Source organism: Zosterops lateralis (genome assembly GCF_965231275.1).
Source record: "Zosterops lateralis genome assembly, chromosome: 3".
In the NCBI taxonomy this organism is placed as follows: domain Eukaryota; kingdom Metazoa; phylum Chordata; class Aves; order Passeriformes; family Zosteropidae; genus Zosterops; species Zosterops lateralis.
In genome coordinates this window covers 36,271,862-36,296,011 of record NC_139764.1, presented here as the reverse complement: position 1 = coordinate 36,296,011, position 24,150 = coordinate 36,271,862, and the positions used below count along the sequence as shown (strand labels likewise).

At 39.3% G+C, this 24,150-nt stretch overlaps 1 protein-coding gene across 1 annotated transcript; it reads left to right on the top strand.

Moving 5' to 3' along the window:
* On the top strand, positions 1-22,756 carry ZNF318 (zinc finger protein 318). The gene is made up of 10 exons (XM_083857130.1): positions 1-264; positions 2,101-2,246; positions 6,963-7,596; positions 8,755-10,179; positions 12,366-12,465; positions 13,214-13,500; positions 16,692-16,895; positions 17,367-17,466; positions 18,471-18,589; positions 18,980-22,756. The coding sequence occupies exons 3-10, from the start codon at positions 6,970-6,972 to the stop codon at positions 21,734-21,736; spliced, it is 5,619 nt and encodes a 1,872-aa protein (XP_083713256.1). The 5' UTR covers positions 1-264; positions 2,101-2,246; positions 6,963-6,969; the 3' UTR covers positions 21,737-22,756.
* The last annotated feature ends 1,394 nt before the right edge of the window (positions 22,757-24,150 follow it).

The following is a 24,150-nucleotide window of genomic DNA, read 5'->3' as shown; positions in this document are numbered from 1 at the left end:
GAATGTGGAGTGACAGCAAAGGTTTGGGGCTGAGAAATGTAATGGAGGAGAGGAAGGTCAGAGCTTTATAGTGAGAGAGTTTGGCAGACTTTTATTTGTTCTTGCAAGGCTGACACATGCTGCTTTTATTTATCCCTGCTGACCTGCGTACTTGTTCTTTTTAAAGGTTTTGTTTTAGCTTCTTTGCTTTCTTGTAAGAAAATTGGCTGAGATTACAGGACTGGAGCATGTGGGGTCAACAGAGAATGGAGAAATGACAAACAGGTATGCAACCTGTTAGTAATACAGCAGTGGTGACCGTGGTTTAGGTGGCAGAACAGGAAGGAAGAAAAATGCAGTGCGGTGCACACATAGGTATGATTAGTGATGGTGTTCAGTGCTCCAGATACAAAAACCTTTTAAGACTGGAATTTCTCTAGTTTAAAAAAAAATCTAAAAATCATAAAGTTCAAATATTTGCTGCCCTAACTGCTGTCTCTGGACAATTTGTAGAGGTCAGTCATAAGCAATTCAAACATCCCAAACATTCTTAATGTAACCTATTTCTTTCCTTTGTCCAGAGTTTGTTCTGAGATGTAATCATCAATCACTTCTCTGTCTTCAGTGGAGGTGATTGTCATCTGTATGCCCACAGTCTTGATGACAAGAAGATGGCCTTGAAGATAGTAATTTCTTGAGGCCCTCAAAATTCAGTGTTACAATGGGCACAAGTGAGCTTTTAGAATGTATTTGTATGAGACACATGCACTCTGAATATGTTTTATCTCAACCAGGCTGTTGCAGGATCATATTGTGCTAGACAAGACAGTTGGTCTTAAAAAGTAATTAAAGTGTGTTCTGATAAATGTTCCATTAATCAGCTTAATGGAACAAAACAGAAAGTACTAATATGTTACCTTAGAATAAAGCTATATGCACAATAGATTCTAGTTCAGATTTGTACTGCAAGTGAATTTTGTTAGGTAAATCGTAAGGGAATTCTTTTGCTTTTGTTGGGGGTTATGTACTGTTCTTTTGATCTTTTGGAGGATTGAGCTGAAGCTGCTGCATGTTCTCCAGGTGGATGTGGAGAATTCAGTGTACCTGCTGCTTGCTTCTGCAGTTTTCAGCAGTAAAAGTGGAGTGCAGTGCATGGCTGGTTTGGCAGAGATGAAGCTGGTTCACTGCTTTGTGTTAAGCAGAATCTATAATTGTGTTGGTTTAAAAAAGCAAATCGAGCGTCTCTGTCTTTAGGCAGTTTAATCTGTTTTTTATGAAACTCCCCTTAACTCTGATCATTCCTGTATTCCAGTGCTATATTTTAGAATAATGTGAGGTATAACTAGTTAAGCATAACTTACCGGTGATGGTGTTTTGTGTACTGTGTATGTGTACAAAGGAAGATCTGTGCAGAGGCAATGAGCTCAGGTCTTCTCTGCCTTAGATTTTTCAGAGCTAATTTATGTAATTTACTCTGATTTATCTCTACCAGTAATAAATAATGGAAATGGCAATTTTAGACACTTAGAGAAAGTGTTTCTAGTGGCATTGATGTTTTTAGTATTATGCTGTGCTTATCTGCTGAAAGCAGCATGAGGTGAGGAAAACTGTTAAAAACATCACTGCTAGGAAAATCTTTGTTTACACTGGTTTATACTTTGGTTTGTGTTGTTACTAAAGTTGTAAAGAGCCAGAAATCCAGACACTTTATTAAGAAATTCCTGGCACTGTTTTTATGCAATGTTTATTTAGCTGCTGATTCTCTACAAAAAAGGGAGAACAGCAGCAAATTTGGGACTTTGTGGCTTTCTCTTTGGTTTTACATCTTCTAAAATGGTGCTTAATGAAATGTATTTTTGAGTTGAAAATTTCTAGATAATTTAAATATAGAGCATGTTATTAGCACCTGGGCTAACAAGTTAAATGCAGTCAATACCCTCCTCTTTCTTTAGTAACTAAATAAAATTGAAGTATTTGGAACAGTTGTTTGTCTAGTTTGATGTTTTAATTGATCCATCCCCCCAAGTCAAATTCATTAAGCAGAGCAGAATCACTTTCCTTTCTGTATCTGAGATTAAACTCCCCTGATTGATGGGCTTGCACTCTCTCTTCAATTCACAGAGGCGTTCACCGAGTCTCCGCTCCGAGTCCTCACTGGAGCACAGTTTGCGGATCACTGTCGGTAATGACCGGTACTGCGTTGGCACACCGGAGCGAAGGAGGCTGCCTGATAGACTGGGCTCACCAATTGATAACCTCAGTGACAGGTATGGTCCTGTACAGGTGGGGATTCACGGGGGTCACACAGTATGAGACCAAACATCTCATTAGCCCACTGAATGCCTAGGGAGTGAGAGTGAGCATGTAGCGATGCTTCCCAGGATTAGTTCCCCAGCCTCTCCCAAGTTGTGGAGCAGGGCATTCCTGAACAAAAGTCTCTCCCTGTATAGTTCTGAACAGATATTTCTTCTTCAATTTTTGTCAGCTGCTTCTAAACCCCATATAAACTAAGCATGCACATCATATGTGGCTGGAGGGAGTGTGATGTCAATACTTAGGTGCTTCCTTCTCCTTAAGGGTGGGATGTCACATGGAGACACTTCATTTGATATTTCACTACTTCAGCTGTCTTCTGTTTCTTATGAACCTACCTAGTCCTTACTGAAAAGAAGGTTATTTTGTGTAAGCATAGTGTAAAGCTTCAACTTCCCCATTTATTAGGGGGATTTGTCTACTTTCCTGATTTTTGAGACTAGTCTAGAAGAAAACTCTAAAGTCGCATGAAGCAGATTATTATTTTGACTTTAAAAATGTTGCAGAAGAGAACATAGACAGTCTCATACATTGTAAAGGAAGTGTTTGAATTCTTAGGATCTCTGACTGAAATTTGAGAAAAACAGTTATGGAGAGAATTCTTCTATGTTAAAAATACTGCTGTGAATGGTGAAGTATAAATATTAGTAGATAAAATTTGGAGCTCTTTGTCTTCAGTAGGAGAACTGGTAGAATCTGGCAAAAAAAAGAAAATCAGAAAACTGTGCAAATAATTCTCTTTGTCTTGAATTGCAAAACTTAAGAGAGCATAGCTTGTGCCCTGGAGCATACAGTTGCGCTTTCAGGTCAGGGATAAGCATCCAGCACAGGAACAAAAACATTACCACTTCCCCTTTTGATGCAAATATCATCAACTGTTAAAAAACAAAAAAAGATGAGAGAGAGGGAAGTGAGCAGAATAAATGAATTTCCTGTCTTTCTCAGGTGTAAAGTTAAGTTCTAGCAGGTGTAGAAAACCAAATGAGAGTTTGATTTTTGGTACTGTGATTTTTATACCTTTACCTCAGTTCTCCTGGCGTCAGTGTTTGATTTGTAAATCCCCTGTGCAGTCTGCAATCTTCTAAATGAAATGAGTGTGTATGCTCAGGGAGAGTACTGTGGTGGGAAGGAAAAGGATGTGATATGTCTGGAACTGGCACTTCCCTGGCACATTAGGGGTGGTTCATGTTCTTAGGTGAGATTTTAGATTTAACTTGTTCTATGGTTCTATGTTAGAAGTAACATCAGGTATAGTAGAGTTTATTTAACTTTAGGGTTAGAAATCACATAAGTTGACTTCTCTATTACAGAGCCTATAAATGTGGAAAAGAATGGTAAGAATAGACTGCAGAGAAGGTAACAGATGAGTTAGAATGAGAAGAAGATAAAGTGAGACCATGTAGACTTTAATCTTTAAATGACTTTCTTGTATTTGTGGTGTAAGTATGCAAGAACTTCATGTTGTTACATTTACTTTTCTTTTTGTCTAATCTGTGCTGGCTGCACTTTTCTGAGTGATGCCCATTGTCCAGAAGCTTAAAGTATGTGACAATCAAGTAATCTGTTGGCTTTTGCTATATCATCTAGGTACTACTTCTGAATTCTAAGTTTCTTCACTGCTAGCCATTTTATTTGTTTTCAAAAGACACTTGGTATTTCGTTAAGGATGTTGTTTATCAAGTATTTTTCATCATGTATTTTTTTTTCCCTCTCTGAGAGGCTGCCTTGGTACCAGGATACTTTATATTTATCACAGGGCTGTAAAATGGTCCTTATTGTTACTGCTCATATCACATTTTTATTTGGCATGTGGTATATTCTCATTCTAATTAAAAAAAAAGGCAAAAGAAAAAACGTGTTTCCTGAAGATGTCTCTTCAAATTTTGAAGTAATTACAGCAAATAATTCTGAATTTAGTTATTCTTAGCTATTTTTGCTAACTACTCTACTTTGATTTTCAAGCAATCACTTTGACACATTATTCTCTGTAATTTGTAGGGCCTTGGGATGGTAGGGATTCATTAGTCTATAAAGGAAATAAAATACCAAAGGAGAGAAATCAGGGAGGCTTTTAGAGTCTCCTGCAGCAGTGAATTTTCAGGATGCCTGAGGAGACTTTCTCGGGGTGCGTGTTCACATGCATCTGTAAGAACTTGCCCCAAGGGCAGCTGGTCTCCTGCACATGCCTAAATAGGCACACTGAATGCTGCTGGACTGTGTCTTCAGTGTCCTGCTTGGACCAGTGAGTGTTTCTTGTCTTCCAGAATCTCAGTCTGTCAAAGTGAAAAATAAATCTTTCTCTCTCTCTCTGTTTTCCATCTCTCTGGCTCTCAGTATTTTTAAAACATTCTACTACTATCTGAGCTGGCACAAGCTATGGAGAGCATCCCACCAATTCTTTCATCTGAGGTTAATACAGAAGATAGAACAAATCACTGCAGAGACTTGGTCTGCATTAAGATATGTTCTGAAATAGTGTTTTTTGGCATAATATCAAGAGTAACAGTTGGCTTGAATATGAGCAGCTTATCTGACTCCCTATTCAAAGACTGTATTAAAGTGGAGTCCTGTTGATTGCTGACAGCAGAATACCACTATTTATTTCTATTTCTGTGTATGTGAATAAACATTCCAAAAAGTAAATTACCTACCACTAGTTGTAGGTCTCTGAGGCATCATGTGTGAGTAGGCTGTGGTCTGTTTTCCATCTCTGAAATTACAAAGTCCAGTGATTCATGGTTTCTTCGTTGGTGAAAGAATTGGGATAGTCACAGTGGTATCACCTTGTATCCTCTCTCGGGGGTGCAGTAGCCAGTAGCGGACACTACTGACTGAAAGCATCCACACCAAGTAAGAGGGACATAACTCTATTGGACTGCATGCACAGAAAACAAGTTTCAAAGAATCCTTTTAGGCAAGTAATCATTTTCCTCACACCTCTGTTTAATTTTTGGATTTTAAATTTGCATTTTAGCTGTTCAGAGTGTATTTGGAATGTCTTGCTAGTTTTAAATATTGTAGGTTTGCTGTTCCTTTCTTCCAAAGTATGATTAAAAATTCCTGTGCTTTGTCACTGCAGTCAGAATGTTTGAATTGTAGATGACAGCTGTCAGACATGCATCTAAACAATTTTATTTGCACAAAAATCAACTGAAGGTGTATGGTGAAATACATCTGTTGCTCCATCAGGTGTGTTCATGCGGCTTGTACAGGTTTAGCAGGCTCTCAGAAAACATGCTACTGGGAATAAACATACCTTTATGTAGGTTGTGAAAACAGCATTTATTTATGAAATTTAACTTAGCTATTTTTAGATATTTTAGTGCTTTTGGAGGAGGTGGATATGTGTAGTTTGCTGGAAACTGGAAAGATATCATGTAATACAATGGGTACAGGTGCATGCCAGATTTGTTTTATAAGATGTGTTGGACTGTTAAAGTATCTAATAAATGCTTTGCAATGATGCAAGGTATATTGAAGTTTTGTGTTGATTTTGTTCTTAAATATGCTTGTGTAAACTATGAAAATACCCAAGAAAAAGACCTTGCCTGTGCATCTCTTGTTATTCTTTAGTCTGTTGTGAGAAACTGGGGCTGTTATTTATTTGCAGATTTTTTTGAACATATCTTCTGGCATGACTTGATTTGTCCCTTCTCAAATCTAAAGGGACCTTTTGGAGTAGGAGGAGGTGATTTTTTTGGATTCAGGCCATTATACATAGTTTATCTCATTGATTCACTCAGGAAAGAGTCTTCTGTCTCATTGATGTCACATAGGGAGCACATTTTCTTTCTTGGACGATCTTGCTAGATTTTGAAATATCAATGAGTAAAACCAGCAGCAGGTAACTTTTAAAGTGGTTTAGTTTGTAGAAACAAACTTACCTAAGGAAAAGTCACAGAAAAGTTTTTAGGCACAGAGAAAAAGGCCTTAGTTAAAACAGTACTCCTAATTGTAGGTGTGTGTAGGAATTGGTCCAAAAGTAGAGACTCCAAGAGAAGAAGCTGGTTATCCTGATGTTGTGACAGTTGCACATCCACTGTGTGTAATAATGCAGGGGCTGGCACAGAAGAACAGTACCATTACACTTAATCACCCTGGTTTGTAGATATCAGAAACAGTGCTTCTTTTTAGGTATAGGGTTCATGTGATTAGTGACAGTGCTATCTGCATATCTGTTGCAAAAGAAAATGTTGATAAAATTGGTGGTCCTTATCCACAGCTGAAAATAAAAAGAGGATCTGGTTGCATTTGCCTGTGTGAAATTGAATTATACCTTAAATAATTCATAGGAAATCTGACCTTGGCATCTTACTGGGAGAGATGAAGAGAGGGATTGTGGTCTGAAATATGATAGTAAGGTTTTTTTTAAAGCATGTAGTCTCTCAACATTCACAGAAATGAATCCATCCTATCAATTTTTTAAGGCTCTTGTTCTTCAGTATGAGTTGAATTGTTCACGTCACTGTGTTTGCATCCTAGGAGGGATGTACATTACCATTAAAAATAAGTCTCTCTCTCTCTACCCTGCCTTTTAAGTATGTAAAATGTTGGTTCTGTTTAGGCAGATGCTATTTTGAAACTGGTTTGGAAATTTCTTACCCTTGAGTAGGAGTAAGACTTCATTTACTCTGATTCAAGTACTTCTGTTCTGTGCTTCTCTTATACAGGGATGATATGGCCGACGGTCCAATATTCACTAGAGGCCTCACATGTCCTCGAGGCCTTGACAGATACCCAGCACATGAAGATCAGCCTTCAAGTCCCTTCATTCCCAGGCATGATGAAGACTACCGCAGCCGAGACGTTTTCCTGCACCGTTCCGATTACAGTCCACACTACGGCCGTCGGGAGGAGCTGCCTCGTGGGTCGGACAGAGACGGTGACAAACTGAGGAGATCCCCATACCCAGTGAGGGCAGAGGAGAGGGGACGAGAAGTAAAGCGTCCACGGTATGAAAAGGATGAGAAGATGCATGGTGTGAGTGGAGAGCACCAGGGTTTCTCATCAGGAACACGGAACTACCGCAGACGAAGCCGCAGCCGTAGTAGAAGCCTGAGCCCGTCATACCTGAATGAAGAATTCCGGGAGCTTGACCGTGCAAGGAGGAAAAGAGAAGAAGAAGAGCGCAGTAGAAACTTGAATCATGATGTTTCAGGCAGTGGCTACACAATCCCTGGCTTGACTAACACGTTACAGACTTCTGAGCCTCGGTATACATACAGGCCTGAAGAAATCCCACCCATGCCCAAAAAATCCATTTTGAAAAAACGAGTAGATATGGAAGTCGAGTCTGCTGTTCAGGTTTGGTCTTTGTGTGTCTATGTATGTGCTTCTACTTTCCAAAACAGTTACTTCATGATACAGAATGTTAGTTTAATTTCCAAAACAAAAAAAAGCCAAATGTTTGTTTCCCTGTCCTTAAGAGAACAGATATCTTTCTGCAGGGCTGTATAATTTCAAATAGAAACTTTTCTATAATTTCTGCATTAGAAACTTTAAATGGCTATGGCATTTAATCAGGAATCATATATATACATATATATACACCTATATATATATATACACCCCTATATATATGTATAAACTGAGACAGAATAAAATGTCTCTTTGGAAATTCAACCCAGGATGCAGAGATCTGGGCCAGCTTTCATAGAAAAGCTGACTCTCATAGTACCACAGGCAGTCAAGATATTGATTGATATCCCCTGTTGCAATCTCTCTTTCTTGTTTCTTTATAGACCTGGAGTGCTGCGTAATGCATCTTCAGTACCTCTGTCTGAATTTGAATTTTGAATTTCCTTTTTTTTTTCCCTTTGGACTATAGGCTGGGATCAGCCCTACTTAATTTGTACCAAACATATACTAATTGAGTCTCAAAATTAGAGCAATGGACAGATAAGTGGCTGTGACTACTGTGATAAACTGACTTTTTGTGTTTTAACATATCACTTTGATTTGCCTGTTGGATCAGTGTTGTTTTGACAGTGCCGTATTTATCTCAGGAGTGCTCCAATACTGAGAATCCCATTCCATACCTATTATTGGAAATGCTATTTGATATGGCATTAATTATGAATATCTGAAAAAGTGACTGAGAATAACCCCAATGCAGTAGTTTTTACCTGAATAAAGTATAGAAATCCTGTGTGACTATGACTAAACTTGAAGCGTATCCTAAATTATGTAACATGGTTTAAATTTAAAAATTTCAGTTCTTAGGCTTGCAAAAAATTTGTGAAACATAGTTGTGATTTTGTGCGTTCTCTGAGATAAGCATTCATTGTTGGACATGGCATTACAGAATCATCAGGCAGCTTGGTTTGTAATCTGTCTTCTCTTTCAACTGTATATTGTCTCTTCTAACACTTTTATTCTGCTGTCAACTCAGATATGAACATGTTCCTTTGTTCTGTGAGGTGCATAGTACCTTAAAAGTAAATAGTATCTTCTCTTTTTCAGCCCGAGGGCTTTTCAAGCAGTCCAGCCCCCAGCAAGGATCCTCCTCTTCTTTCTAGTCAGTCTTCTTTGCCCCAGAGCAACAACATAGCTCCTTTTGCCTCTGAAGTGGAAAACTTTCTGAAACGGTTTAACAAAGGCTCTCTTGAGGAGTCTTCAAACAAAGAGTTATGTGAAGGTTTGTGTGAGTGGAACCCACTCTCTGGGCCTCCCAAAGACACTTTGACGTTTGAAGAGAAGTTTGGAAGCTTCTTAAGTCACAAGGAAAAAGTAGAACCCAAGTCAGAGCCCACTGATCGCCATACTGACTTCCTGCTGCCTCACGAGAGGGCCAGTCAGGATGGCAGTGGTTTCTCCCGAATTCTGGGCATGATGGCTGATTCTGTCAGTGCTCAGGAGAAGAGGAGGCGTAGCTTTCCTGACATTGAGGACGAAGAGAAATTTCTTTATGGTGATGAGGATGAAGAGACCAAAATTGAATCCCTCCCCATAGAGAAGCCCCCAGTGACTTGTGGCAATGAGATAATAATACAGAAAATGAGCCCACCTCCTTCTCCCGCTCCAGCTGTCAAGATGGATCCTTTAGAAGAGCCAAATGCAGAGTATGCAAAGATCCACGACTTACTCAAAACCATTGGACTTGACATTGGTGTTGCTGAAATTGGAAAACTGGCTGTTCGTACCCAGGAGCGCCTCCACGGCAAAAAGCTGGCATCGCGTTCTCCGGACCGTCGCCCTTCAGACGCTCGCAGGCTGGACGCCTGGGAGCTGCGCCGCAGCCGCAGTGACACTCGCTCTCCCGAGTCGGGACAGCAGCGCTCGGCGTCACCTCCAGGCTCTTTCCAGCAGCCTAAAGATGCGTCCTCTCTGCAGAAATCAGACTATACTAAGAACAAGCCAGTGGGACAGGAGATACCTCCACACGCCCCAGAACAGCCTCTCCCTTCTGTCTCTCTCATTCCTTCAATTCCACCAACTCCTCCTAGTTTGCCACCTACACCTACTTCTGTTTCCCAATACCAAATTCCCAACTATTCCCAGTACACTGCTGCTCAAATGCCCCAAAACTATCCTCCTCCCACAATGGCTGCTCCGGGATATGATGCATATGGGCACTATATGGCATATGCAGCCTCTGGCTGGCCCATGTACTCCCCTGCCCAGCAGCCTAATCCTGTGCTACCAGAAGCTCATGGTCTTCTTACTATGGCCATGTCAGCAAACCCCACACGTCCCAATCTCCGGGTGATTGAGACAGTCTCTCTGGGAAAGGATGTCCCAGATGTAAAAAGAGATGGTTCTGTGCTGGTTCAAGTCCCTACCACCCCTTCTCATTCCAAAGCACCCCTTCGTCTGTCGTCACACCCTCTCAAAAATACCTCAGAAAGGATGTCGGATGAAAAAAATCGAGCAGCTCAAAAGCAGAAGGTATGTTAGATATTCTGATACTTCAGAATATGTTGGATTGCATGATCGTTGGGGTGGAAGCTTTTTCTCTTCAGGTGCACCTTTTTTTTCCTGAGTCGCTCCAGTTTAAAAATAGTTTGACCTAGTTTATTTCTGTTAAAGATTTCTAAGCATTTGTCTGTATTAATCTATGACACTTGTAAAAAGTGTATTTTAAAATTCCTAAAGCTGTATGTCATTGGCTATGGCAGAACAGATTAAATCAAAAACAAGGTTGAATTTCTTTGGACCAACAGAATCTTACAGAGAAAACACATGGTGGCCACAGCTTGGCTTTATTCTGCTGAGATTTAGCTATTGAAATACCTGAAGATATCTGGAGATACGTAGAAATCTTAAGGGACAGTGTAAAGAAAATAAAATGGCTTCTTTTAGTAATGTCCAGTGATAAAACAAGAGGCACAAACTGAAACACAGGAGGCTCCATCTGAACATGCTACATTGTACAAAATACCATGGTTATACCTGTATTAAACATTCTTAAATCATACTAAAGGATCTCACCATCCACCATCACATACAATCTTCCGTCTACATTTATATTAATTCTCTTGAATGTATTTTAAAATAGGAAACTCTAGTTACACAACCGTCAACTGGAAGATGCCCAGAAGTTGTTTGAGTTTTCAGATTGGTGTCCACTTGGTCTTTTTTGTTAAAATAAGGGCATAGAATTATTTGGCTTTGAGGGGACAATTAAAAGTCACCTAGTTCCTACCCCACTGCCATAGACAGGGACACCTTCCACTAGACCAGGTTGCTCAGAGCCCCATCCAACCTGGCCTTGAACACCTCATCTAGTTTAAATCTACCCTCCTTTACTTCGAAACTGTTGCCACTCTTCCTGTGGCTGGTAAAATACCTGTATACCTTTTTATTTCAAACCCCCTTTAGCTATTGAGCCTGCAGTACAATCTTTTATTGTAAGAGCCTTTTCTTCATTTGTATGAAGTGCTACATCAGCAAATAAGTGAGCTTCCACTGCTTGCAGGAATAATAATTTCTTCAGCTGACACAGCTGAAATTTTGTTCTTAATGAAATTCAGTACTTTTAGAAGAGCTATCTTGGCTAAAGGTGTGTGGTTTTTCTCCTTCCCTGATGTATCCTGGTAGCTCATCTGTGCATCTTGGTAGAACTTCTAAGGCTTTGTCTGCACTACAGAAATCTTTGACTTGGGTTGAAGTCCACTGGGTTTTTGCTGGGATAGCTTGGAGTATAAAAATTTGCGTAGTTCACTTGTTACTCCCATGCTGCAGAAAACTCAGGAGGGAATGGTACTTTGATAATAAAAAAATAGCATACAAAACCAAAATATTAGTAAAAAATCTCCTTACAGTGTTTAGAATGTAGCTTAACTGTATTGGTAGAACTACTTCAGGAAGGATTCAGGGATCCTGTTAACATTGACATTGCTATAGTAGAAGTGATTGTCTAGGAAAGTCAAGATCACTTGTTTGTTAAGGGAGGAGTCTGTAGTAAGTTTTAAGAGCCTTGTGAAGGTAAGAAAATTGGGATTTGTCTCTTGAAAAATGAAGCTGGAAAAGAAACTGAAAGAACTTTTCAGGTTTCATTTTAGCATATTGCTTTGTTTCCTTCTATGAGAATCAGTGAAAAAAGGATTTGTGAGTTCCTTGTGCCACAGTTTACCTTACTGAACAAGACACAAATTTCATCCTGATGTCTCATCTCAGATTGAAGCAAAACCTAACTAGTAGCTAAAATGGCCCAGAGTCAAAGCAGGAGGCAAGGTGAAGGGCTGTGAAGGCTGATGGAACATGCTAGCTGCAGAGATACTGCATGAGTTTTGAACAGCCATTTGGCATTGATCTTGATTAGCCCTGTAGAAGATAGTCAGCTGAGCCTAAGGGCCTTGAGAAGTAGTGCAACAAACAGAGCAGTTTAGAGGAATACACTGCCCAAAAGAAAAAAATTTGCCTACAAACTGGGTTGAACCATGACCACGATACAGTTACCTTCAGATACAGAGGGAGAGGTGTATTTATTATGTTAAAATACTCAAGAACATTTTGGGAATAGTGAGCAGTGTTCTGTGTCTGGAAAGCTGAGGTCTTGCTGTCATTCTTGCAAGACTGTTTAACTTGTGTTGGGAAGAGAAGAAAATCCAGACACCTTCCAATTTATTTAGGTGATAGAAGAGAGAGAAAAGCTGAAGAATGATCGAGAAGCACGGCAGAAGAAGCTTTACTATCTCAAGACTGAATTGGACAGGCTACGTAAACAACAAGGTAAAGTGCATTACCACACCCCTAGCCCCTGCTTCTTTTTTCTCCCCCATTGGGAGGTGTCACAAGTCCTGGTATCTAACAGGAGAAGGACTAAAGTAATAATAGTCCATAATCTATTTTCATACTCCTGGCAATGCACAACTCTTGAGAAAGCAGTGACCTAGTTACTATATTAAGATCAATTGCATCAAAATTTGAGCAAACAGTTGCTCTTGCATCTTCTTGGTTTGATAAGCTAAAGGAATAGTAATTTATGCATTTTAGTGTTTCTTTAGAAGTGAGAAAAAATAACTGAAGATGCTATTGTGCCTTTTAAATTTTCATGAACCTTATCTGGAGATAGAAAAGTCCTCTCTCAAGAGAGCTAATTTTTTGTGTCTTTAAAATTTGTTTGGTCCAGGTAAATGCTTAATTCCCTCACCTTTGGAAAATGATACTTTCAGGTTAGAATATGCAATTTAACTTCTGCTTGTTTGGTCACACAGGGAAATAGAGATTATTAAATTGATACTCTGAAGGATTGTGATGCCTCTCTTAGGGTGTGTGTTCTGGTAGTCCTTATAGACGCACATCGTGCGGGTTTAGTGATGCTGTACCTGAGAGTCAGTTCCATCTTTACAACTTTATAGTGAAGATTTAGCCATAATATTTTATATTAGTATTTTACTTGTTGCTGGCGTTATTGTACAGATCTAAAGTCAATTTTTCTTTTGCATTTCTGACTCTTCTGGTTCTTTGATTGGCTCAGGAGAGATGTTGAGGAAAAAGCGTCGTGAGAAGGACGGACACAAGGACCCCTTGTTGGTTGAGGTGAACAGACTACAAGAGAATATTATGAAGGAGATTGCAGAGCTGCATAAGGAAGCTGATGCGGCCGACAAGAAGCAGTCTGAGCTTGATAAAGTAGCACAAATCCTGGGGATTAACATATTTGAAAAACCCCGAAAACCATCTGTGGAAACTAAAGATTCCTCGGAAAAGAGCAGCAAGTCAGAAAATGCAAAAGGTGTAGAGAAAACATCTTCCTCCAACAAGGTAAAGTCTTACAGTTTGTGTGCTAATGATTTTCCTGCTGAGAGGAGAGGGCACTGGGGAGACAGCTGGTCTCAGTCATTTACTAGAGGATCATTTGATGTCATTTGTTGCCACATCTCATACACTGGCTTTGATGGTGCATGCAGGTGGGAGTCAATGTATCAGTGTATATAATGTCCATTAGGTTTTGTGCAGTTCAACACCACTTACTGTTTTTTATCTTGGTTTTGCTGAGGTATTGGTTGGATTGAACAGTATCATGATCGTGTGTAGCTGTTTGGTCTCAATACCAGGAGGACAGACTTTTTTTTTTCTCTACAAAATTTCTGTCATGGTCTTTGAGGCATGAGAGTTTATAGTAGCAAAGCTCTCTGAAAGTTGGGAGCATGTTGATCTTCTCACTGGGTAAGGATAGTAACAAATTACAAGACTTAAAGATGATGGTCAGCATAACATGTTTTTTATGTTCACGTGTTCTCTCTTAAGAAATGTCAGTATGCCATCTGTGTGGTCTCTCTGATATGATCTGTACTACTGTGTGCTGGAGGTACCAGAGCAGGCTTATTGCATTCCAGAAGATAGTTTTACTTTGAAAGTAGGATGGATACTACCATCTGAAAGCTTATGCTTGTATTCAGGAAATCAATTTTCCTGCTTTTCAGATGTTTATTCAAATATGTAACAGAAATAGCTAATGGGAAATTGTAGGTTAATTTCATGTAGATCTTAGCATATATATTTTTTGCAGAGAGGAAAATGTTAGTAGAGGTAAGAGGTATAAGGAAAACTGAGAGGGCACCTCATCAGTTTGTCTGAAGGGAGGATACCAAGAACGTAAAGCCAGGTTCTTCTCAGTGGTGCTGAGCAAGAGGACAAGAGGCAATGGGCAGAAACTGATGCACAGGAAGTTCCAGCTGAATGTTCCAGTTCCTTCTGTACTGTGTGGGTGACTGAGCATTGGAACAGATTGCCCAGAGAGGTTGTGGAGTCTCCCTGACTAGAGACATTCCAGAACCATCTGCACGCAATCCTGTGCCATGTGCTCTGGGATGACCCTACTTGAGCACAGAGGTTGGACCAGATGACCCACTGTGATCCCTTCCAGCTTTACCCATTTTGTGATTCTGTATTTCCGACAAAGTCACTCAAATCTGTTTGTCCTGTAAAATTTTCCTTATGCTTTATTGTGGTCTGAAAACTCATCAGGTATCTTTAATTTAAAGATTTGCTTTTTTTGTTGTTGTTGTTTCTTGAAACATCTCCAAAGTTTACTGTCTACTTACTTCAACAAATTGTTTGCTTCAGTCACCACTTCATAAAACTAAAGTAGGCCAAAATGTTCGTTAAGTCCTACATTTCATTAAGTTATATTGTTTTCTTTTTATGGGATATAGCATGTGTGAATATATTTCTCATTATTTTAATTTGCATTGTCTGTGTCATCCAAACCCATGACTTGATCTCCTTTTCATAGTTCCTTATTTTAACATGGAAAATTGTGAGTTCTGGACAGGAATATTTAATATTTTCATACCTATGTAGGCACATAGGACACGGCCTTCAGCCTCTCAAATTCATGTTGTAGTTCTGATTGTTAACTTTTTTTTCATTAAAAGAAAGATGGTGCAGGCCTTTTAACACTGAGGTTGGTTGACTCTGCCAACCTGAGGGCAAAAGTCTTTCTGCTTATTTGTCTTTCTGCTTATTTGCAAGGTACCTTGTGGTCCCTTGCTGCTGACCCTGTGTCTGTGTGTTGTAGTTACACAGTTCAGTGCAGAGGTGAAGCCAGTGTTACTATGCTAGACAGATTGCCCTGTCTGGGCTCTAAATAGTAGCAAATAATAAAGGCATCTTTGAGCTGGGGTAGTGCACAAGCTGGAGTTAAGAGTGGGCTGTCACCCGTCTGAGAAGCATTGTCTTCTTCAAGTTCTGATAGAGATAGTATTTTTATAGGTGTATGTCTATAAATAACATAAACATTGATGCTTGTATGACATTGTGAACATCCTTCCATGCACCTCCTGCAGATCATAAGTTGATCTCATTGCTCAAGAGAATGTTGCTATGTTCTTGCTGACGGAATACAAATATTCATTGGGTCCCTTCTTACTCTGCTACCAAGAACTAGATTATATTGGGATATGGATATCTGTGGGGTGCATAGTGGCCTGGCTGTCTCTTCATTCTTTGATTTACAGTGCATGTTGTGGAGGGTGGTGTTAAGGAATTTAAAATAAGGCAGATGTTATTTGACAATTTTGAATCTGCTTAAATAAATTTATTCAGTGCTGGTTGTGAATAACTTGGAAATCATGCAACCAACTCGAGTCTGCTAAGTTAACATGCCGTTCTTTCCAGACTGCCATGCAAAATGATAACATGATGGACTTCATGCCATTGAAAATGTAGCTCAAAACTCAAAATACATCTAGTACTCTTGTAATATAAATTACCAGTGCTCATTCATGGTATATATCAGATAATACTTGTTTTGCTACAAGTGTTAGTTTAGTATTTATTTTGGGTAGTCCTGAAATGTCTGTATATCACTATATGGTGTCTTTCTGTATAGATCAATGTAAGTGCAAACATCATGTATTTAAATCACAAGATCCTTCACCTTATATGCTTAGGTAATTAACAAAACACCATCTTTCTTTTATTATTAAGCAACAAGTTTTCTGGAGAATTTAGGAACATTCAAATAATCTGATAAAACTGATGGAGTTAAATACTTTTAGTCTACTGATTTTTGCTTCCTTTTCCATTCTGCTTTCATCCAAGCTACTTTCACAGTAACTTCTGAATGCCTCTAGGGGAACCATTTGAGGTCTTCTGGGCACTGTTTGGCTAGTATGGTAAATTGGAACTGTTGTGTGAAACCAATAAAGTGGGAAGGGTGCATGCCACAGGGAATTTGTTCATTTGGTTCCTTGATTACCTACAACCATCCAGCCATTACATCTGGGACCCTTATTGGAAACTCTTCACTGCAGCCACGCAGCATCTTAGTCGGCAATACCAGCTCTCTGAAACGGTGGAATTAACCTGGGCGCTGAAAAGCAGGTGATGATTTTTTTTTTTTTTTTTCCTTGGTGTATATGGCTTCTGCTGGAGGCAGGTTCTGAGTTCTAGAGCATTTTGTCTGTCCTGCCTTGTCTTAGAGAAGTGTTTCCTTCTGTTCAATTTAGGAATCAAAAACTGCTACTGAAAAATCAAGAGGTAGAAGCCCGAAGCCAGCAGAATCCTCTTCACAGTCTTCCAAACATCCTTTCCAGTTGGCCAACATTTATGAATATTATGATGCAGGGAACCACTGGTGCAAAGACTGCAATACCATCTGCGGGACCATGTTTGATTTTTTCACACACATGCATAATAAGAAACACAGACAGGTATGTTGCAGGCTTCCTTCACTAAGTGCATTTCATATTGCTATGAATATTAACACAAAAACATACATCACAGAACTACATTTTACAAGAGAACCTGAAGTAATAACGAGCCTAAGAAGTAGCTTATCAAATTCTTTTCCCTTAATATTGGACTTGAGCAGTGATACAGCTATTGTGTATTCCAAATATTGTAAATGGGGCCTGTGTTCAGTTTGCTGGGGTTTTCCACTTGTGTTTCACATGGTTACCTGTTCTTTGCAGTCATTTACATTTTACACTTTTCACAGGTTATTTTGTCATTGTAAATTGTAAAATGGGAGGGAAAAGAGAGGAAAATAAGTTCTTGTAAATACTTGCACATTGATTTTAATGTTCAGTATTCTAAAAGGATATTAAAAAGGAAAAAGACAAGTGTTCTTGCCTTGCTAGTGTAATATATGAGCCTATATACCTCTGTCACTGTGCAAATAGACCCTGGATCCTTACAACAGACCTTGGGCTTCGAAGACCCAGAGTGAGACCAAACAAGACTCCATAAAACGCATTGATAAGATAACAGTTCCTGCCAAAGGTATGTTAATTTTTCTCAGCTATCATCCCTCTTTGCCCTTCAGCAGGTTCCCCTTGCTCAGAGAAAGGAATTTTCAAAACTTTACCTTGATACAGGAGCACATATAGTTACTGTATTATTAGAAAAAAGGCAATTTATTTAGTTTCTTGGCTATTCTTGTGGAAAAGGTCATGAGGCAAGAGTTTAGGAAAAATGTGGTTTCTTCTCTTCTTTTTAGAGATTAGTTTTTTATTTTGAATACCAGTTGTTTTTCTGTGGAGGTCTGAAGTGATTTTTGCCAACATATTAGAATTCAGAACATGACCACAAGAGTTGGCAGTGTTTGGGTAGATCTTGCACAGTATTCCACACAGTCTTGTAGTAGACTTTTCCATTCAGTACATTTTTAGCAGAGGTCTCCCTGAAAATTGACCAATGAGTACTTGTGAGGGCAGATACAGAGAATCCGAGACAAACATATGGAAGGAGCTGTAATTGAGTTGAAAATTAGTATAGGATTTAAAATATTAATGTGTAAAAGGCCTGCCAGTGATCAACTCATTTTATTAATCTGTTACATATTTCTAGTAGTGCCCACTAAAGAAGAATCTGCAGTGTCTCAGACAACTGTAGCGGGTTCTGTAGGCAAAAGGATGCAACCTTGGTGAACTTCAACGAAAATATTTGTGTTCTGTTTATAAACCAGATGCTGAGTATTTGAGCAGACTATATCAGAAAGATGGAAAATAGATCAAGACTGTAGGAAACGTTAACCTACTTGAATTACTTGATTACCTTAATACAATGGAGAGCTCTTAAATTTGAACTGTAGTAATAAACTTCTTCACTTTATATGTTTGTTCCTGGTAGTGCTTGTTCCTGTAATGTAACTGTAAGGAGAGCAGCATTAACTGTTCCTAAAAGAACATTACTGGAGGTTTTGCTGTTGTTCTTTGGCCAAATTTGTTAAGAGCTTGGCATTTATTAAGTTTTGTTTCTCTGATAATTTTCTTTGGCCTTTTCAGGCTCTGAGTTTCTGATTCCCATCACTGGATATTATTGCCAGCTCTGTCAGGAATTTTTTGGAGATCAAATCTCAGCAGAGCAGCATGTGAAAAGTCATCCCCACAATGAGAAATATAAGGTTGGTAACTGATGTACTAGGAAAGAGACATTCCCTGTGTTAGCTTCCTCTTGTTCTGTTTTCCTTTCCTGAAGAATGACCTTTAACTCCTTGGAGTATATGTATTTGGTTATCTTGTCTACATTCCACTGAACTAAATAAGCAGAACTTCCCACTACATCAGTACCTAGAGATATTTTATATGCATGAAGCTGAAACAGTGTCTACTATAAAGTGACAGCACTGCTGCCAGGAGTTTGTAGTACCTCAGTTTCTTAGTAGGAAAAAGTTCCCTGTTCTCTTAGTGTTGAGATGGCACTTACTGAACAAGTCAAAATTGTCAGAGAGCTGCCTTTGTTTATTTATCTTTCACAGAAACAGTGGCTAAAATGTTGCTGTTCATTTCCACAGAAATACATAGATGAAAACCCACTGTATGAAGAGAGGAGAAATCTAGACCGTCAAGCTGGATTGGCTGTAGTTCTGGAAACAGAGCGCAGGCGGCAAAATGAGCTGAAACGGAAACTGGTTGAGAAACAGAAGGAAGAGAAGGATGAGAAAAACCCAAAAATAATAAAGAAGGAGGAAGTAAAGAGCATCCCAGAGTCTGGAGAAGGGAATAGTGAAACTCAAGGCAAAACAGATTCTTCTGGGAGAAAAATGGGTATCACGGTAAAGCTAAAGAAGGAAGAGAAAACAGAAGAGAAGAAAGAAGAAAAGAAGGAGGAATCCAAAAAGGAATCACCAAGCCAGACCTCCTTTGGGAAATTCAGCTGGAAAAAGACAGAGAGAGAGGATAAAACCCCAGGAGCTCTTCCAAAGGAAGAGAATACAGAAGGAAACAAAGAGGAGAACAAGTGTCAGTCTGTGAAATCCCATATCAAGCCCATTGAAATCAAGCTGTCTGGGAAAACTGTTATTCCACACACTAGCCCATGGATACCAGTTGTTTCCACACCGACACCAACAAAAATTCTCCCCAATCTACCAGTCCCCACCATGATTTTCAGGAAGTCTAATACTGCAACAGTTAGTAAACCACCACCTTTGAACACCTTTTTATCCATAAAATCCTCTGGAACTACCACCAAACCACTGCCAGTGGTAAAAGAAACAAATGCAGATGTTCTGCTGCCTCCAGATATCATATCAAAAGCTTTTGGAGGAGAAGAAGTAATTTTAAAAGGCTCAGAGGAGAATTTGAAAGCAGCAGAGAAAAATGAGTCCTCTCAGACTGCAGATAGACTACCTCCACCCCGTCCTCCACCAGCAGTGCAGCCAGCGGCTCTCATCCCTGCAGATGAAGTAGCTCCAGGTGTGTCTGAAAGTGAACAGACAATGTTGGCAATGCCTGTGAGACCACCACCACCTTCAACTGCTTTCAGTGAACAAGCAAAAAAGATAGAGAAACGGAATTCTTGTTTGGCCACGGCCAATGCTAAGGATCTCTATGATATTTTCTACAGTAGTGGTGGAAAGGGTTCAGCTGACAGTAAGCTTGCGAGTTCTGCGCTTCCAAATGGAGAAAACCCTAACATAACAAAACCTGCAGACTTACCTGCAAATCACAGAACAAATAATAGCTCATCCTCATTGAAAGAGGAGTCTGAGAATGTGGATTCCTCACAGTGTAATAATCAAGTGACAGAGAGTTTGGTTCCTGTTGAAAATCAGGCTGAAATGAACAAGAAATCACTTCAGCCTCACCTATCAGAAATGGCAGTCACAGAATTACCAGAAAAACACCCTATTTCTGGTATCCAGATGCCTGCAGAAAGTGGACTTGTTGATACAGAAGGTGGAGAGCAGGCAGGCAGTCTGGAATTCTGTGATCTACGGAAGACTGAGGTTCAAGAAAAGGTTGGACAGGGAGATGGAAATAAAACTCCAGTTACAAACACAAATGTTCCTGGTACCTTGGAGAAGGACACAAAGACGAAAGACTGGGAAATAAAAGCAGTAAAGCCTAAGCATAGCCTACACCCAAAGACTTTGTTACCTGAGACACAGAATGAAATTCAAAGTTTGGGAAATTCCCATTTGGTAGAGGAAAAGTTAAACGATAACTGTAGAACTCACTCAGAAACTGATAGTCTAGACTTGCTCTGGGGCACTTCCAGAACTAGTAATGGAAAAGAACAGAGAGTCACAACTCATTCTTGTTCCGAAAGTGGTTGGGATCTATCAAATACTCCAAATCCAGAAATAAAATCTGGTTCTAAAGAGGTTAATGCTTCAGAATTGACAGAGGGACAGACAGAAACTAGAAGTACCCTATTAGAAGCTCAAGAAAAAGTTCAACCTAAACCTTCAGGCCATACAGTGTTAGATAACCAAACCCAGAAGCAGGGAGTTGAACGGTTAGACAATACCTGCTCAAACATTGTTGAAATCCGATCCAGTCTAGAATTAGTAGCTGAAAATGAAAAACAGTCATTAGGACACACTGGATCCGATGCAAGATTAGATAATTTTCCTTTCAAGAGACTATCAGAGGATGTGAAACACATGAAGACTCCGTCCCAGAAAGCAGAGCTTGAGTTGAAAAGCACTGATTTCAATCTGGGAGACAATAAGGTAAAACACGAATGTTTCAGCATCCTTTCAGCAGGACTTTTAAAGGAAAATACAGAAGAAGTCACAAAACTAGAAACTATTGCATCCATTAGGCTGGAGTCCAGTAAACTTAAAAACCTGGGCATTGAAAGAAGAGTAAATGAAACACAGATTACTGATTTTGCTACATTGACTTCTGGTAGTTGTGAGGATAAAATTTGCACACGGATTTCTCAGAAACCTATGCTGCAGCCTGGATCACAGACCTCAAATAATGACACTACAGAAGTGGTCATGCCAGTTCTAGAAATGCAGGGCATTCCTCCCACGTCTGAGATACTTGTGCAAGTGAAGGAGAGCAAAGGTGGCACTGTCAAAATGCCGTCACTGAGTTGCAACAGAGGCAGCACAGAAAGTCAGGCTTCTGAGTGTGTGGAAACTTTATTGCCTGGGTTCAAAGAAACACATGGGAAGGTGGGTGGCTCAGGAGGCAAGGGAGTGTGCACCATCCAGAGCAAGAAGACTGAGCAAACAGAAGCTCCTGACAGTAGTTTGGAATCTACAGTGTATTCAGGAATTACTGAAAGCATAGCAGAAAGCCCAGTGGGTTGAAGTAAATCCAGCCATTCCCAATATTTGAGGAGCCAGAGCTGGGATTATGTATATGGTTTTTGTTTGTTTTTCTTTTTGTTCCAGCTGAGAGTTTTGGGTGTATTTTGCATTCTGTGGTAGGACTTGACAGAAGTGAAACGTAAATCATCAGAAGGCAGTCACATACTTTATTCTGTACATAATTAATTGTGTAAAATGTTTTTTCATGTGAATTTTTTGCCAATTTCTTTTCTACACTCTGCTATTAAAATGGAATCTCATTTATAATGCGTGCGTCTTCTTTATTTTGGGGGCTTTTATTCTTTGACCATTCCTGGGTGTTTTTCAGCTCACCCAGTTTATATCAGTAGCACCGTAAGTAGCCCAGCTGCTGAGAGAAGCTCAAGAAAAGCAATTTAGAACTGAGGAAATGGAGACTTGCAGAAGAACTAAAACTTCTTTGAACTGTAATGCATGGGTTTGTTTACTTTTGTCGTTTGAAATGCAAGAATATGTTTAGAGTTAATTTTGTTTGTCCGTTTATCTGTCTCTGTGATTTGTAATTACTGTTGTATTACATCTGTACTTGAGGTGTTTCACTGTATTGTATAAGCACATGTATGGATGCCACATCACTAAGCAAGGGGAGAAAATCTGTCCCGACTGGCTTTTGGAGAAGAAAACTAATCGGTAAGGCTCTGTGGCCTAACACCTGGACCAGACATATTGAGGTCACTTACATGATTTGAAATGGGCTTTCTTTAATTTTATTGTGATCCAGTAACTATTTGTGTTAAATCATTTAGCAGCTGACCAGCTCTGAAGAAATAGAAGATCAGAACCCTGGTGTCAGGAATTGGACTCGCTTCATGTGATAAAGACACATGCATGCCTACCCTGAATGGTCCTTGAGCTATTGAGTGTGATGGTTCTCATTTGTATAGCTTGTTAAACACTAAAGTATTAAATGTATTTCCTTGGATAAATATAACATTTTTATTTGTAAATCGTTAAAAAAAATAAACATATGGAGGTCAACAAGACTTTAGTCTTGGGTTTTTTTTCTTAACTCAGTAAAAGTGTTTTATTTCACTTAATTTCTGACTCCTGTAGTAGTTGATAAAATTGAGAAACTGTAGAGGACGAAGATATTCAGTAGTTGGCCTGCTCAGTAAAAACCAGTTTATTCCCAGCTGAAGTCAATGGAAGAACTGCTGTCAACATCATCAGTGGAAGTTTGTTTGAAGTCCTGAACCCTGTGTAAAACCAGAGGTGAGGCGTCAGGGAGGGACTCCAGCAGAGCTTGAATTTCTATAATCACTACCTGCACATGGACCTCTGGAGAAGGCAAAATCACCATTTGTCTTCATTTTCCATGACTGTGTGTGAGGAAGGTATGGAATGCTTCTCAGAGTCTTATGGTGGTTTTCATACAAGAAATGTAAGAACTGTCTAAGCTGAATTTGGAAATCTAGTATAAATGGTCAAGTCAACAGTAAAGAGGTAATTAAGTAAAAACAGTAAAAAGGTAATTAAGAAGGGAAGAGAGTTTTGAGAAAATCTGTTTGAGCTGGTTTATGATGTTAAGAAGTTACTGCATTGAATATAGGAAATCTTTGTTAGTATTGTTGCCCTACTTTCATCAGATAGCTGATTTACTGTCAAAACCAAAGAAAGCAAGGTTTGATGTGCTTTGATAGTTTAAGATAGAGGTGGGCAATGAGTAGAGGTTGCTTAAATCCTGTTTTATAAAGAAGTCCTTTGTAGTTGCTTCTTGGTTTTCTTCTGTATTTTTTTATTATATACCTGAGTTTGTTTGTTTACATTTGACAGATAAATTTTCCCCCACATTTTCTTTCCATTTTTTTCAGTTAAGTGCCTGGTCTCTTGTAAATCCACAGAGGAAAAGGGGAATTGATTTTCTTACCTGCCTTGTATTGAGAGATATAAGTGCAGAGAAGGGAAATATTGAAGGGAAGGCTGAATTTTCCTAGAGTTCTTCACTTTAGATGGTGCTGTTTTGGAATACGTGCATGCTTTCTGGCTAGTTTCCTTTTGCAGATTGGTTTTCATGATGGTCTCAGTGCATACAGTGGCAAATGGAGTAATCTGGACAGTCTTCTTCAGACAATCTTATTCAATGCTGTGTTATATGTGTGGAACTTAATTTTAAAAATTAACTTTATTTTTGGGGAAAGCACAATATAATTCCATTACCCTTGTTCTGTGTTCTACAGTTGCTTCTACAAGTAGTGGTTGTGGTCAGTGCTGAACCTGGCTGGCCATAAATGGAGAGGAGCTAGCACCAAGGGCAAGCAAGAACTTTGCAAAGGAGAAACTGGGAGTCATTACCCCATATATGTCTAAAGCTTTCCAGAATCTGAACTTTCCTGTGGTCTAAGTTAAATACTACTTCTCTTCATGCTCTTTATTCT

Coding starts and splice junctions, on each gene's coding strand:
- ZNF318 (XM_083857130.1), top strand. CDS start 6,970: ATGGCCGACGGTCCAATATTCACTAGAGGCCTCACATGTCCTCGAGGC. Junction 17,467..18,470: donor GATAACAGTTCCTGCCAAAG/GTATGTTAATTT, acceptor TGGCCTTTTCAG/GCTCTGAGTTTCTGATTCCC. Junction 18,590..18,979: donor CCCACAATGAGAAATATAAG/GTTGGTAACTGA, acceptor TCATTTCCACAG/AAATACATAGATGAAAACCC.